This window comes from Oratosquilla oratoria, chromosome 10 (genome assembly GCF_046742065.1).
Source record: "Oratosquilla oratoria isolate Oo_2021 chromosome 10, ASM4674206v1, whole genome shotgun sequence".
Classification (NCBI taxonomy): Eukaryota; Metazoa; Arthropoda; class Malacostraca; order Stomatopoda; family Squillidae; genus Oratosquilla; species Oratosquilla oratoria.
The window spans coordinates 39,305,019-39,320,018 of NC_134786.1; the positions used below are offsets into that span (position 1 = coordinate 39,305,019).

General features: G+C 39.6%; 1 protein-coding gene across 1 annotated transcript; it reads left to right on the top strand.

Moving 5' to 3' along the window:
- Nucleotides 1–9,950: 9,950 nt before the first annotated feature.
- Nucleotides 9,951–10,490, top strand: LOC143028869 (histone-lysine N-methyltransferase SETMAR-like). Its single transcript, XM_076191227.1, has one exon. It carries the CDS (start codon nucleotides 9,951–9,953, stop codon nucleotides 10,488–10,490), a length of 540 nt encoding a protein of 179 aa, XP_076047342.1.
- Nucleotides 10,491–15,000: the final 4,510 nt, after the last annotated feature.

Sequence of the window (15,000 nt, forward strand, 5' to 3'; positions counted from 1 at the left end):
TGATGATGTATTGGAAACATTCACCTTCGGTTTCCAGTGCCTTGACAAATTGTTTCATCAAACCTAATTTGATGTGAAGAGGAGGAAAGATGATCTTATCTCTGTTTACAATTGGGTCTTGTATGATATTTGGCATGCCTGCTTCAAGGGTGTCACGAATAGGCCAGTCCTTCTGGACCCAATGTCTGTCTCGTGCTCGGCTGTCCCACATACAGAGGAAACATGGAAACTTGGTGAAACCTTTCTGTTGTCCAAGAAGAAAGTTGACCATCTTTAAGTCTACACAAATTATCCAATTGTGCTCATGATACTTTAATAAGTCCATGACCATTCTCATATCATCATAGTCTTCCCGCAAATGCACTGAGTGACCGACAGGTACTGCTCCATAAACATTGCCATTATGTAAAAGAACACACTTTAGACTACGTTTTGAACTGTCTAAAAAGAGTCTCCATTCAGCAGGACTATAGTAAGGTACACCCAGTTCTTTGAGAAGCCCTGGGATGTCATGGCAGTAAACAAACTGTCTGTCTTTTGAAAAGAAGGTCACAAAAAGCTGGTCACGCTTTCTGAAATATGATACTTTAACAGAGTGATCAACAAGATTTCTGCCTTGTAATCTTGATGCCAAAAGCTCTGATGCTTTCTTTGAAAGACCTAAATCCCGCACTAAATCATTCAGTTCAGCCTGGGGAAGAGGCTTAGGGACGGGGAAAGGTTCAGTGTCTGAAGAACAGTCCTCCGATTGTGAACACTTTTCTGACAATTCACTGTCACAACTGTCTTGCTGGCTTGTATCATGTCCAATGTCTTTATCGTCCAATGAAGGCAAGCCTTTGAAAACTGGAACAGGTACTTCTTCAGAGTGCGGAACAGGCCGAATAGCTGAGGGAATGTTCGGATACGTAATCTTATGTCGGTTTTTCTTCCCAACACCCGTTGTGTTTACCATGCAGAAATAACAGTCAGTTACATGGTTGGTGGGTTCGCGCCAAATCATTGGAACTCCAAAAGGCAGACCTTTGCGTTTTCCTTTGGTCCAGTCTCGAAGCATTTCCTCACAATTGTGGCACACAACATGAGGAGCCCATTGCTTGTCTTGATCACCAAGATGAACTTCAAAATATGCCTTGTAGGCACGCTTGACGAACGAGGATATGTTACGTCTCTGACGATTGAGTGTGTAGCATCCACATATGTAGCAGAAGGCATCAGGCTTGTTTCTGCAATGATGTCTCATTCTGGAAGCCATGTTTGAATTGAAACAAAAGAAGAATGATCAAAATATTAGAAGCTATTTATATATATGGACGTTAAAATGCTTATACATGGTTTACGCAAGTTCACATATGTACAATTTCATTAACCTCAAATTGCATACAAACTAGAGCTTGTAGAGAAAAACTAATTTCAGATTTAAAATCAGCGCCTAAAACTCTTTCAAAATCCGTTAAAATATCCAATGCAACTCAAAGTTACTGAAAAAGTGTTCCCCTGTGTTATTTTTTCAATGAAAATTAGTCTACAATTATAAAAGAATGCTGTGTGACTCTGGTCAGTAAGGGTGTCGCTGAGTTCCCTAAGATGTTGACTGCATAAAGTTTATACATTGACTTAGAAACCATGTAGTCAGCGCTGAAACAATTAGTCGTTTGAGTAGATAAGATAACTTTATAGTTAGGGGTGATAGGTGGTAATGGACATGGAAGTGACTAATGTAGGCCTTATGGTCTCTTACAGTCTCCCCCTTTCTTATGGTCGTATGTATAATTTGTAGTTGTGTGTTACGGTTGAGACTCCCTAAGCTGATTCTCCTGTGACCTGTATTTGGCTGAACGGGAAATCAAATATATGGTTCCAAGTGTTTCTTTAAAACACACACACACACACACACACACACACACACACACATATATATATATATATATATATATATATATATATATATAATATATGTCTATATATAATATTTATCTAATATATATATATATATATATATATATAATATATGTATATATATAATATTTATCTAATATATATATATATCTTTTTTCATTGAGGGATGCAACTAATTTCTTTTTTTTTTCCTAAAAATATTAGTTTTATGTTAATTTTTTTATTCTGGTGGGCAAATGAAAGGATGTTTTATACTTCATGTGTATATTTTTTGGATTAAGTAAATTTTAAGTGCAAGTATGTTTTACTGATTTTCCGAAATGGGGTATGTAAGTGCTGGTGTAACTCGACCATAGGTAAGAGAGTACATACTCTGTATGCAATGTTTTACAACAGAGTAAATCCATGAGGACACTACCACCAGGGACCATCAGGATGCGAGCTACGCACTCTAACCACCAGACCACATCGATCCCCCTAGTTTCCGCAACTGTACACTGTGAAGCGAGACGAAAGGATTTAATGTATTCAGTATTGATTCATTTTAATGGTAATCTTCATATATGAATTTCACGTTGTGCCCATTGGCTTGTGCTCCCGGTGCTCTGAATTTCAGATGCCTATTTAACATGATCCCGCTGAATTTCAGCTTTACAGCAAAGGGCCCTACTTTTGAAATTCACTTTCACTGGACATGGCGAACGCTGCCTTCAGAAAGTAGAATTTGACTCATTTTATTGATTCATTGAGACAGGGTATATATTGTTACCATTGATCTATTTATCTATTTATTTTAGTATGGTTTATTTACTTGTTTATTTATTTATTTACTCGTTTACTTAATTGTTTATTCATGTCTATCCTGTAATCATTTCACTGTTTCTTTACTCATATTAGCGTTCTCTTTGTTTATTTTGTTTGATTACCTCCAACATATACAAGGTCTTTTTTTTTTTTTTTTTTTTTATTTTTCAGAGTATGGTTTTCTATGGGCTCCTTTATCGACTCTTCCCAAGCCTCGTCATTGTCCAGCTCCAGCTCTCACTCGACTCTACAGTAACCATTGTTTATTATTCCCTAACCTTTGGAGTACTTTCCCCCCCCCCTTATTGTCCCCCTTCACCTCTCGTCCTTCAATCCCTTTTGTTCCCACTGCCCTAGTTTCCACTTTTCTGGTTCCCTGGAATGAAGAGTTCTCCTTTCTTTCGTTATTTTCCCCTTTCTTTTTCCTCTGACTCATCTTTTGTGACATTTCTTGTGCTTTCATTGCAATATCTCCTACCCACTCACCTATCTACCCATCTGTCCATCTACCCATCTACCCATCTATTCGTCTTTCTCCTACCTAACTACCAACCTACCAGCCTACCCATCCACACACACACACACACACACACACACACACACACACACACACACACACACACACACACACACACACACACACACACACACACACACACACATACACACACACACATACACACGCACACACACACACAACACACACACAAACACACGCACACACACACACGCACGCACGCACGCACGCACGCAGGCAGGCGCACAAACACACACGCACACATACACACACACACACACACACACACACACACACACACACACACACACACACACACACACACGTTGCAAGATGACTGAAAGGAATATTCAATACTTTAGATGTCTAGCGTGCACGCACGCACGCATGCATTAGTACAGGGCGGACCGTCCGACGTCTCCAAATAAATCCCACGGGACCAGTTATTGTGCTTGACCTCACAACGGGCATTTGGGCCAAGCGCGTCTGACCTCACTTGGTCAACTGGGCCGAGCTTTTGGACACCTGCGTCGGACATTGCCAACAGCAAAATCAGTATACGACCAATATATTTTTTATGTGTTTCTATTGCTTGTACATCAATCACTTATGCATAAATACTGAGTGTCCATACTCAGTTAATGCATTGTAGAAATAGAGTAGACGTAGATAGTAGAGCATAAATTGTATAGATCTCTCTGTCGTGGCAACAGCCACCATATGTAGGTAAATAACATTGGCAACCGCCAGAGTTTTCCTCAGGGAATGTTCAAAGACTTAGCCTAGTCTTGACGGAGAGAGTAAAAACAGAATAAACACAACTTCGTTTATCTCAACGCCTTCAAAATCAATGTAGAACAAACACAAATCTACACACACACACGCGCGCGCGCATATATATATATATATATATATATATATATATATATATATATATATATATATATATATATATATATATATATATAAACACATACATCCATGACTACCCAGCTGCTTTTGCCCTTCAGCAATCTTTCCACCTCTTCCCCCAACCAGCTTACTCTCCCCTCTCGTCGCATTAAACATGTTCGCCTCCCCCCCCCCATATTTCACCTATTTCCCCCTTTCTTCTTCCCCCTCGCCCTCCCCCCTTTCCTCTCTCATGATCTCTCACCCATTTGAGACCCAGGCAGTAGAGAAGAACTCGTTAACTATGGAGTGTGGAATTCCTCGTTATAGTCAATATTTATCTTACTTTATTTTCTTACCACCATTTGTTTGATGTCGTTTTGTTTTGCCGCGAGCTTCGCTTTTGTCTTGAGTATTTCAGAGTATGGTTGATGGGGAATTTTCCCGATTGGGGTGGAGGTCAGGGGGTGATGTGGGGTTGAACAATTAATTGAACTTTTGTTCAGTATTCAAATGTATACATAGGCTCAGTTGTCTTTTATTATGCTCTCTTTGTATCTGTATTTTTTCCATTCTATCAAGTGATATATATTCATTAGATATTTATCTAATTGTCTATATATGTATATATGTGTTATTTACTAATTTATTCATTTAATCATTCACTCAATTATTAGTTTATTCACTTATGTATTCATTTAAGTATTTATGTATTAATTCATTTCATAAGTTTATTCATTTATTTATCTATTTATATGTTTGTTTATTACTCGTTTATTATTTGTATGTCAGATATAACTTAATTTGAATTCCGACCCCAATTCTACTTTTTTCTATTTACTAATAAGAAGTTAACCGCAAAGCGAAGTGGCTAGACATAGCAAAAAGACGTATCCCCAGCCCTTCACTTTTCCCGCTTATGCAAAGACTGCACCTCATGTTGTCTTTTTATATATAAATTTTGATGACAACAAGGCCCTACATGAGAAGGAGGAGGAGAAAGATAAGTAGTAGAAGGAGAAGGAAAAATAGTAATAGTAGTAGGAGGAGAAGAAGAAGAAGAAGAAAAAGAAGGAAATAAGATAAGAACAAGAACAAGAATGAGAGCTACAGCAACGACAACAGCAAAAAGAAAAAATGAAAAAATGAGGAGAAAGAAAAAAAAGGAATAAGAAGAAAAAATGAAAATGAAAATAAGGAGAGGAAAAAAAAAAGAAGAGAAAGAGGAAGAGGAGAAGGAAAAGGAAGATCTGTGCCAATCAGCATCTGCTTTTGGTGCCGTCAATCATCACCATGTCTGGACTTTTTTTTTTTTTTTTTTTTTTTTTTCTTAGTACAAGTCTCCACCGTCGTGTCGGCCCGTGTCTTAGTGTACACGACGTTTCTGAATATCGTGTTTGTTTCTCTGTTTGTCGAAGTATTGTGGGGTGCTGTTGCCCTGATTGTTCCTGAGCGTGTTCCCTGTGTGCTTTGTTTTGGTTCTTCAGTCCTCCTTGTGTACTCTCGTCCTCTTTCGAGTTTTGTTTCTTTGCCTCCATTCTTTAAGAAATTTTCATTTGTGGTAAGGGGGGAGTTATCGTGGCCACAACACTGCGAGCCCTCGAGTTTTGGTTCTCGGTTGCCTTAGTGTTTTTTTTTTTTTTTTAATAGCATGTACTGGAACTAAAAGGGTTTTAGTTTATATATCAGAACTAAAATTGCTTTAGTTTATATATTAGAACTAAAGAAGCTAGCTTCCGCATTTGAAGTAAAAAAAGAAAAAAAAAAAAAGAGAGAGAAACAGCATTACCCATAGATCGAACTTTATATGAGCGCTGGGCTCTAATCTGGAAGGATATTAATCCGTCGATCACGAGTTCAGCACATGATTTAAGACCGTGATGAATGCCACCAGAAAGTCTCAAGGAGATTCTCTAGACAACTGAACTCCCTCATCGACTCATTTTCATTCTTCGCCCTCTGGGTTTATCCATATTCTTAAATCATACTTATATATAAATATATTTTGACCTCGTCAGCTCAGGGACGCATAGCCATTAGTTTAAAAAATGGGCCCTTGAAATCCATGCATCAAAATAAGTTCAATCCTGAAGCTAAAAAAAAAAAAAAAAAAAAAAAAGTATCTTACTCCGGACTTAGGATGCACACAATAACTGACTCTTAACAGCTGAGTGAGCTGTATGTAAACTCCTTTGTTCCTACCTCGCCTTTCCTTCCCCCTCTTCTCTTCCCCGCCTCTCCCCTCATCTCTCCTCTCCCCTTCACTCCTTTTCACTTCCCTCCTGTCCCCTCCTTTTCATTTCACTCCCCTTCCCTCCCCTTCTCTGCCCTTCCCTCCTCTCCTCTCCCCTCCGTTCCCCCTCCTCTCCCCTCCGTTCCCATTCCTCTCCCCTCCTTTTCCTTCTTTTCCCATCCTCTCCCATCCTCTCCCCTCCTCTTACGTCCTCTCCCCTTCCTCTCCCCTTCCTCTCCCCTTCCTCTTCCCCTTCCTCTTCCCTTCCTGTCCCCTTCCCTTGTATCCCCATATCTCCCCTTCCTTTCTATTCATTCGTCTCCCCTCCTCTCCCTTCCTATCTCCTCCTCTCCCCTTCCCTCCATTCCTCTCCCCTCTTTATCCCTCCTCTCCCGTCCTCTCCCTTATCTCCCCCTCCTCTCCCCCTCCTTGCTCTCCTCTCCTATCCACTCCCTCCTCTCCCCTCCACTCCCCTCCATTCCCCTCCTCTCCCCTCTCCTTCTCTCCACATGGAAACACGACCAACGTGGACTTCCTCTCCTGCCGTCCTTGGTACGGGGCTGATATGAGTGGCCTATGGGTCGGTGGGTTACGTGCTTATCGTTATCTTATCTCCATTTGCGATGTTGATGTGGTACACAGTCCTCACGTGGGTTTGGTTTTAGTGTCGCATGCCTCTTCAGACATGTATGGATTTATTTTTGCAATTTTTTTCTTAGTTTTTCGTGTACACACACACACACACACACACACACACACACACACACACACACACACACACACACACACACACACACACACACACACACACACACACACACACACACACACACACACACACACACACATACACATACACACTCACACACACACACTCACACGAGTCCAACACGTGATCCAAAGACCATGGTGAATCACACGACTTGACGGCGCAGTGGTAGCGATCGTGGCCGCCACTACGACGGTCCGGGTTTGAATTCCGCCCAGGGCTGAAATAATTTCAGTACCGCTGTGCTGCGAGTCGTTACTCCAACTCTCGTGGGCAGGGAGTTGGGTGGGTGTGTGCGTGTAAGGTCACAGCATTACCCATAGATCGGTCATATATAAGCTCTGAGCTCTCTTCCGAGAGGGAAATAGTTGTCGATCACGAGTCCAACACGTGATCCAAGACCATGGTGAATCACACACACACACATATATACATATATATATATATATATATATATATATATATATATATATATGCACGCACGCACGATTACATGAAAGCTATCAGGTTTCAAGACTTTTAGGGAAAGTAAAATATAGAAAAACCACTAATTATTAACAGAAGTATATGTGAATATATATATATATATATATATATATATATACATGTGTGTGTGTGTGTGTGTGTGTGTGTGTGTGTGTGTGTGTGTGTGTGTGTGTGTGTGTGTGTGTGTGTGTGTGTGTGTGTGTGTGTGTGTGTGTGTGTGTGTGTGTGTATGTTCTGGCGACAAGAAATATATTTTCAATTTTTGATAAAAAGTGATGTATTAAGTGTTCACAATAGCATTAAAAAGGTATAAGTGATGCTTTATCAATATTAACTACGATTTCATACCAATGAATCATGAGCATTATTAAGGACAATCTGGAACAAGGTAGCTTGATAACGTCATTATCGTTTTGGGCTGTAGTTTATCAGCGTTTCTATCCTTGTGCAATGACGCCATTACTGTGAGTCTGCAGTGTATACCCTTTTCTTGTTCTAAAACTAAACCTATCAATGTTGAAGCCTTCTAGATGTTGGAGACATTTAATTTGTCATCTATGTTTGTCTTTGATTAACTTTAAATATTTACGTCAACTAGAAAGGTTGGATACTTTGTGTGTGTGTGTGTGTGTGTGTGTGTGTGTGTGTGTGTGTGTGTGTGTGTGTGTGTGTGTGTGTGTGTGTGTGTGTGTGTGTGTGTGTGTGTGTGTGTGCGCGCCCGCATACGCGCACGTACATGTTTTGATTATGCATGCGTGCGCGGGTGTGTGTACCAACCCCATACATGCGTTTTTATGTGTTTGCCTGCGTAGGCGTGTGTGTGTGACTATGCTCTTTTATGTGTATGTTTATACATGTGATTTGACATTCTTCCTTGTAAACATGTGTATACATAACACATACAGCTATACAAAGCCGTGCAAAGCCGGGAGATATATTATGTCTCTTGTTCTATTATATCATCACCATTTCCTTCACTCGCCTTTCCCCTCTCCCCGTCCTTTTATCAACACAATCAGCACTGTGTAACGACATTATCCACATCATCCCGGCACTCAGTCGCGTCATTACACGCCACAATGCCCCCCTTGTTCTCCTCCTAATGCACCTGTCCTCCTTCACAAGAGGTTCTGACACTCGAACTCAACCTTCGACCTCGTCCTTTCTTTCCAGGTAAGACGCACCACTTAGGCAGTGACCCAGGCTGATAAAGCGGAGGCGTGGGTGTTATCTGTTATCGGCCGGCAGGAAGTAAGTAATGTGTCTTTATCTTTGAGCTCACGGCACACTTTGTTCTGTTGAAGGGATCGTGGGAGGACACCTGAGTAGTCTAGTTGTGTAGTGCAACTGTTATAACGGTTTTAACTGCCATAACTGTTATAATTTTTTTTTAACTGTCATAACGGTTATTATTCATAATTACTAAAATTCATGAGTTGTAATTCTTGTAACGGTCATAAACGTTATCAATTCTATTACAGTCATAACAGTAGTAGCGGTTTTAAAATATAATAGCTATAACCGTTACAACGAAAATAACGTTCATTTGTTGATTTTGAAATTAAATCAAATAATGATGTAAGGATGTAGGGCTTGTGTCAAGACTGTTGCTATGCAGCACTGACGTAAATGTGCCACCCTTAATCTTGGTTAACAATGAACAGTTTTAATTTAGTTAATAAGCATCACCGTTAGTGAAAGAGTGAAGGGGTTTAAAGCTTCCTGTGATATATATATATACATATATATATATATATATATATATATATATTCATATATATATATGTATATACATACATATACATATATATATATATATATGTATATGTATATATATATATATATATATATATATATATAAATATATATATATATTGGGTTGTCGCAAAAGTTCGTTCGTTTTTCGTATTTGTGTATATTTCAATATGTTTTGTGTCCCTTTTGCGAAAACCGTATTTTTGTGTTACACGTTTATTCATATTTCCGTGCTTTTTTCACTTTATATTCACTTTATTTTCAGTTTATATATATATATATATGTATATATATATATGTATATATATATATATATATATATATATAATAATAATAATTTGTCCCAATGTCTCTACATATATATATATATATATATATATACATATATATATATATATATATATATATATATATATATATATATATATATATACATATATATATATATATATATATATATATATATATATATATATATCACATGGAATGTCAAGTTGAAAAAAAAATCGTTTCCGACACCTACTTCTCAATTTAATCGACATGAAAATGCATTTGAGGCAGCCAGGAGCATTTGCGAGGTGTATGGAGAAGAAGCGATGACTCAAAGAACTGCACAAAAATGGCTTAAGAAGTTTCGCAGTGGCAACTTCAATCTGGAAGGTGCATCTCGTTCAGGAAGACCATCAGCTTTCGATGAAGATGCCTTAAATGAGCCGATTCAAGAAGATCCTCGTCAATCCACAAGAGAGCTCGAGCAAGCAATAAGATATGACCATGCAACTGTTGCTAGGAATCTACAGAAGATAGGCAAAGTACAGAAACTTAGTGCATGGATTCCTCATAGCCTTAAAGACAGCCACAAAAGTCAGAGAGTATCAATTTTGGTATCGTTGTTGTCCAGACATCAAGTGGCAACAGAACAACATCGTTCATTCCTATCCTGTGTAATAACTGGAGATGAAAGATGGTGCCTGTATGTTAACAAAAAACAGAAAAAGGCCTGGGTCAGTCCCACCAAGCAGCCAAAACCTCGTGTCAAAGCTGAAGTTCATCAAACCAAAGTGTTGCTTTCAGTTTGGTGGGATCAATCTATAGTTATTCACCATGAATTGCTGCCAGAAAAACGTGACAATTAATGCAGAGTTGTATTGCCAGCAACTTCAACGTCTCAAGACAGCAATTGTGAGAAAAAGACCAAGTCTAAATAACCAGGTTTTGTTGCTACACGACAATGCTCGGCCGCATCTGGCAAAGTTTGTATATTAAGATTGGGAGATGTTACAAACTAGGGATTTAGAGGCCCTCCCTAGCGTAAGGAGATCTAAGCTCCCTGAAAGAAGGTACAATACTGATGACGTCACACAACAGCCGACCAATGAGGAAGTAGAATAGTTCGGGAGTCCCAGTCCAGCCCACTAGCCAATCAGAAGCCTCAAAATGAAATATCAGACCTACATTAATAGTACATAAACACAAAAATTCAATCAGATATTCACACTCTAGCCACTGATGAAGCACTAAGTAGTGTGAAAACGCGTTCTGGCCAGTTTTTCACCTTGGTAAAGCCATGCCCAAAGTAACTTACAAAACAATGTCATATGGTGACATTATAAGACAACTCCCCGTGGAAAGGAAAAAGGTTCTCAGAGAAAGAGAAAAGGCAGATAAAAAACTCTGCAATAATAATCTTGCCATTAAATTACCAAACATGCTTGAGAGAAAATCTCCTGCCCATATATACAATGAATATATATATATATATATATGTATGTATATATGTGTATATATATGTAAATATATATATATATGTGTGTGTGTGTGTGTGTGTGTATGTGTGTGTGTGTGTGCGTGTGTGTGTGCGAGAGAGAGAGAGAGAGAGAGAGAGAGAGAGAGAGAGAGAAAGTCGGGAGAAGAAGACACGGGCCTAGTTCCAAGTTTATTTCCGGCCAGTTTCGCTTTGTGCTCATGTGTCTTCTTCCACCTTCCTCAACCTGTCACTATGTCTCAACTCAATAGTATATATGCACATTACAAAAAGGCAGATATGAGGTAATTAAAAAATAGGATAATAATTCTATTTTTTACTCTGGAAATGTAAAGGTCCCAACTGCAAGTACAATATTCATTAACAATTCTTTTTTCGACGACGAGGGAGATATTAATTCTTACCTTGAGATCAATTATGTACTTACTGTATACATACAGAAAACTCCCCTGAACTGCACAGCACTTGACGAGCAAGGAGACCAGAAATATGAAGTAATTAAGTAATTGACAACCTATTCATTCATGATAATAAAATATTTAGACCATTTTCACCTGCCTCCAGTTTTATGTTCCACAATCAAAATTTATTTTAAATTCAAACTTTCATCACTGTAGTAAATAATAATAATAATAATAATAATAATAATGATAATAATAATGCTGTTGCTGCTACTGCTGGTTTTTTTTTTTTTTTTTTTTTTTAACGACCTCTTTCCTCTAAGTTTAGCCATTATTACTCTGTCAGAAATGGGCCAATATCCCACGATACATTTGGCTACTGTTTCTGTCATTAATATGCCCACACCTCCATGTGCTCTGTCTCCTCCGGAGATATTAACTGGCTGCCATCCCTCGTCTTCATACATCCCACCCCAGGCCATCTCACTTCTAACCCCATGATGATGTAGCGTCACCAATGTTGGTTCCACTACTAGTCGCCCTTGGAATCGGCCAGCCTGAAACGAGTGGTAGGGAGAGAAGGTATGGGAGTTTTTTCAAATAGTGAAGTCAGAACACACCATTGAGTTTGCCGTGGTATGATTTCCTTGGGCACATTTGGAATGAGCACTTCTGTACTCTGTGCCGACGGCTGGTGGTGTTCTCGTCGGAATGTACCTGTCAGAACATAAGTTCACCGCGGTGTATTTACCCTTACGCACACTTAGGATGAACCCTTCCGTGCTCAGTGCTAACGGCTGGTACTATTCCTTAAAGAACAGCTATCTACCAGAAAAATAGCTAGGATATTTAAAGTCAATCCCATGACTGATCTCTGTTTATTGAAAATGCCCATTATACTATCAACAACAATGGTGGCGAAATTCTTGATTCTTTGTTTTTAGTATACAATAATTTATTTTTTTACAATACATATATATCTTTTTTACAGGTTACAGAGAAATATTTTTATTTTATTTACAAAATGAATAAAGTTGCTAAGGTGAATATATATGTTTATGTGAATATGAATTAATCAAATGCGTGTCGTGTTAAGGGGTGACCATAGTCTTGTCCTGTACTTGGCAGTCACGAGTCTTAAAGGGGACACTCCACGTGTTGGCTACAGAACGCTACAATGTCTATTTTCATTCTGTTCATTTCTCTTTCTATGTTGGCCAATTTGTCCGTCTGGTACAAGGTTCTGATGTTCTATGTAGCGATCTTTATTTCTAATTCTTTTTGTGTCGTTTGTTTTATTTGTTATATTTGTGTTGTTTGTTTTATGTGCAGTCACTTGCTGACAGCCAAGGGCCACCTGCTCCTCATAGTCATCTCGACCGGGCGAGGTAACTACCCCATTTTTATTGGAATAGTTCCCATTTACGCCGTTCCTTCTTTTCCTTTGTCTTGTTTGCTCCATGATTTCTTGGAAGGTTATGTGGTAAGGTTTCCAGCGCTTTTCCACGTCATAGTTATTGGCTATGAAACTAGCCTTTGCTTGAAATGGCATTCCCTACAAGATAGCAAGGGGTTTGGGTTCTGAGATGTCCTTCTCTCTTAGCCTTTGTCTGAAGAGGCATACCCTACAAGGCAGCAGGGTGTTTGTGTTCAGAGTTGTCCTTCTCCTAGCCTTTACTTAAAGAAGCATATCCTATAAGGTAGCAGGAACCGAATATACCGTCGGTTACTCGGTCATTTGCATGCATTCTGTACGAAGCAAAGGGACCACGTGAAGGTAGCATGCAAGCATTTAGGAGGCAGAAGCTATATATTATTAGGACTTAAGATTAAAACTTAGCCTAGGACGCATGCACTCCAATTACTCTCCGGTAAGGTAAAGTAACGACCTCCATCCTCGTAGAACTGTGTGGTGAAAGCAGTCGGGATCTGTCTCCCACAGACACAGTTTTTTGGCCCCTCTCTCGCCAATGGCTGTGGTCGACTAGCCTTTTATAATACAGAAGCTCATTTATCCTACTATCTAATATAGTCTGCTCAAAATCGAGATTTTGTACATGTATTGATTTTGGCGGTGGGGACCTGGTACCTCTCAGGCATAGGAGGTCTGATCTTAAGAGTAAGAATGACAGTCAACATCCCATCCACGATACAATGCTGCTTTTTGGCTGTTGTTTCTTTTCTGCTATCATCTCTGCCAGACGAGTGTAGAATGCCTTTGCCGTAGGACCCATCCCACCTGAAGTCGTAAAGGTTGTAGTGGTGAATGAGCCTTGGTCCATATTCTGTATACGCTCTTCGTATATCATGATTTTCTCATTCTCGTTCCGGGAGGGGGACGCCTCAATAGTTAGGTTATTGGAACAGGGAGCCATCGGATCAAATATTTGCATGTCAAAGAAGGCATGTTGTCCCCGTGTCCAGAAACCTCTAGCGCTGATATCCATTCGTGTTTAATCTGAAATGTTGGACGTGCGGTGCCTGAAGTTCTCCCCTCCTAGTGGAAATAATGTTGGTTCGATGGTCACACCCTTGCATACCTCCCGAAGCATTTGAGCAGTAAGATTCCTTATCTCGTCATGTCTCATGCAAATGAATCCACCCTGCTTGCATATCATCGCATGTTTTGGGCTAAAATGTACACCACAGGAACATGTGTTAGGCAGCCTTTCCAATGGCCATCCATACCTCAAAACAGTGGCATCCGTGAATTCTCTTTTGTTAAGGTTGAATACCTTTGCCCTGATTGGTAGTGCTGTCAGCCAATTGGACGCTCCATCTTCCTGTGCCATTACTATCTTTCTTTTCATACGATTCGATAGCTGATCTAAAAGAGTGCGAAGCTCCTTCTGCTTCTCTTCCCTTTCCGTTGATATGTTTCTTCTGATTTCTCTGATTTTCTCTGTTATAGTCTCCTGTTGATCTTGTGTCACGATGTTGTTTGTCAGGGAGGACGTGAGCTTCAGGGAGTTTCGGTTTTCTATGTTGGCAAGATTTAGCGGGTTGGAGATGCCTAGCCCTCCCATTCTTGGTGGAGGTTCAGTGAGTTTTCTTTCCTCTTCGTTTAATATCAATCCGTTGGTGATGGCCGGAATTGGCTTGTTTCTGATAGTTTCTCCAAGAGGACTTAGTAGTTTGGTGATGTTCGGTATCGTCTCTAAGATGTAGTTCCATTTATGTTTAAGACCATATATGAATGTGATATATGCCGCCTGCGGTTCAATCTTTGTAAAGTTGGCTTAGTAGCCTAACTTCCGCCACCCATTCGTCAATATTTTCGATATATTGCTTTTTAGATTATTCAGAGCCGATCACAGCACCGAGATGTCTTTCCCCCTCTTTAGTTACCTTCACTTCACTATTTTTAAAGAGGTTTTTGGCTTTGTCAAAGTAGTCTGGCTTCACTATGAGGACAGACTTCTTTGCATTCGGGATATAACCCAAGTCCGGACCGTGTGTCTGCACCAGATCCCACCACTT

What these genes read in the sequence shown, in the direction of transcription:
- LOC143028869 (XM_076191227.1), top strand. Translation starts at nt 9,951, where the DNA reads ATGACTCAAAGAACTGCACAAAAATGGCTTAAGAAGTTTCGCAGTGGC.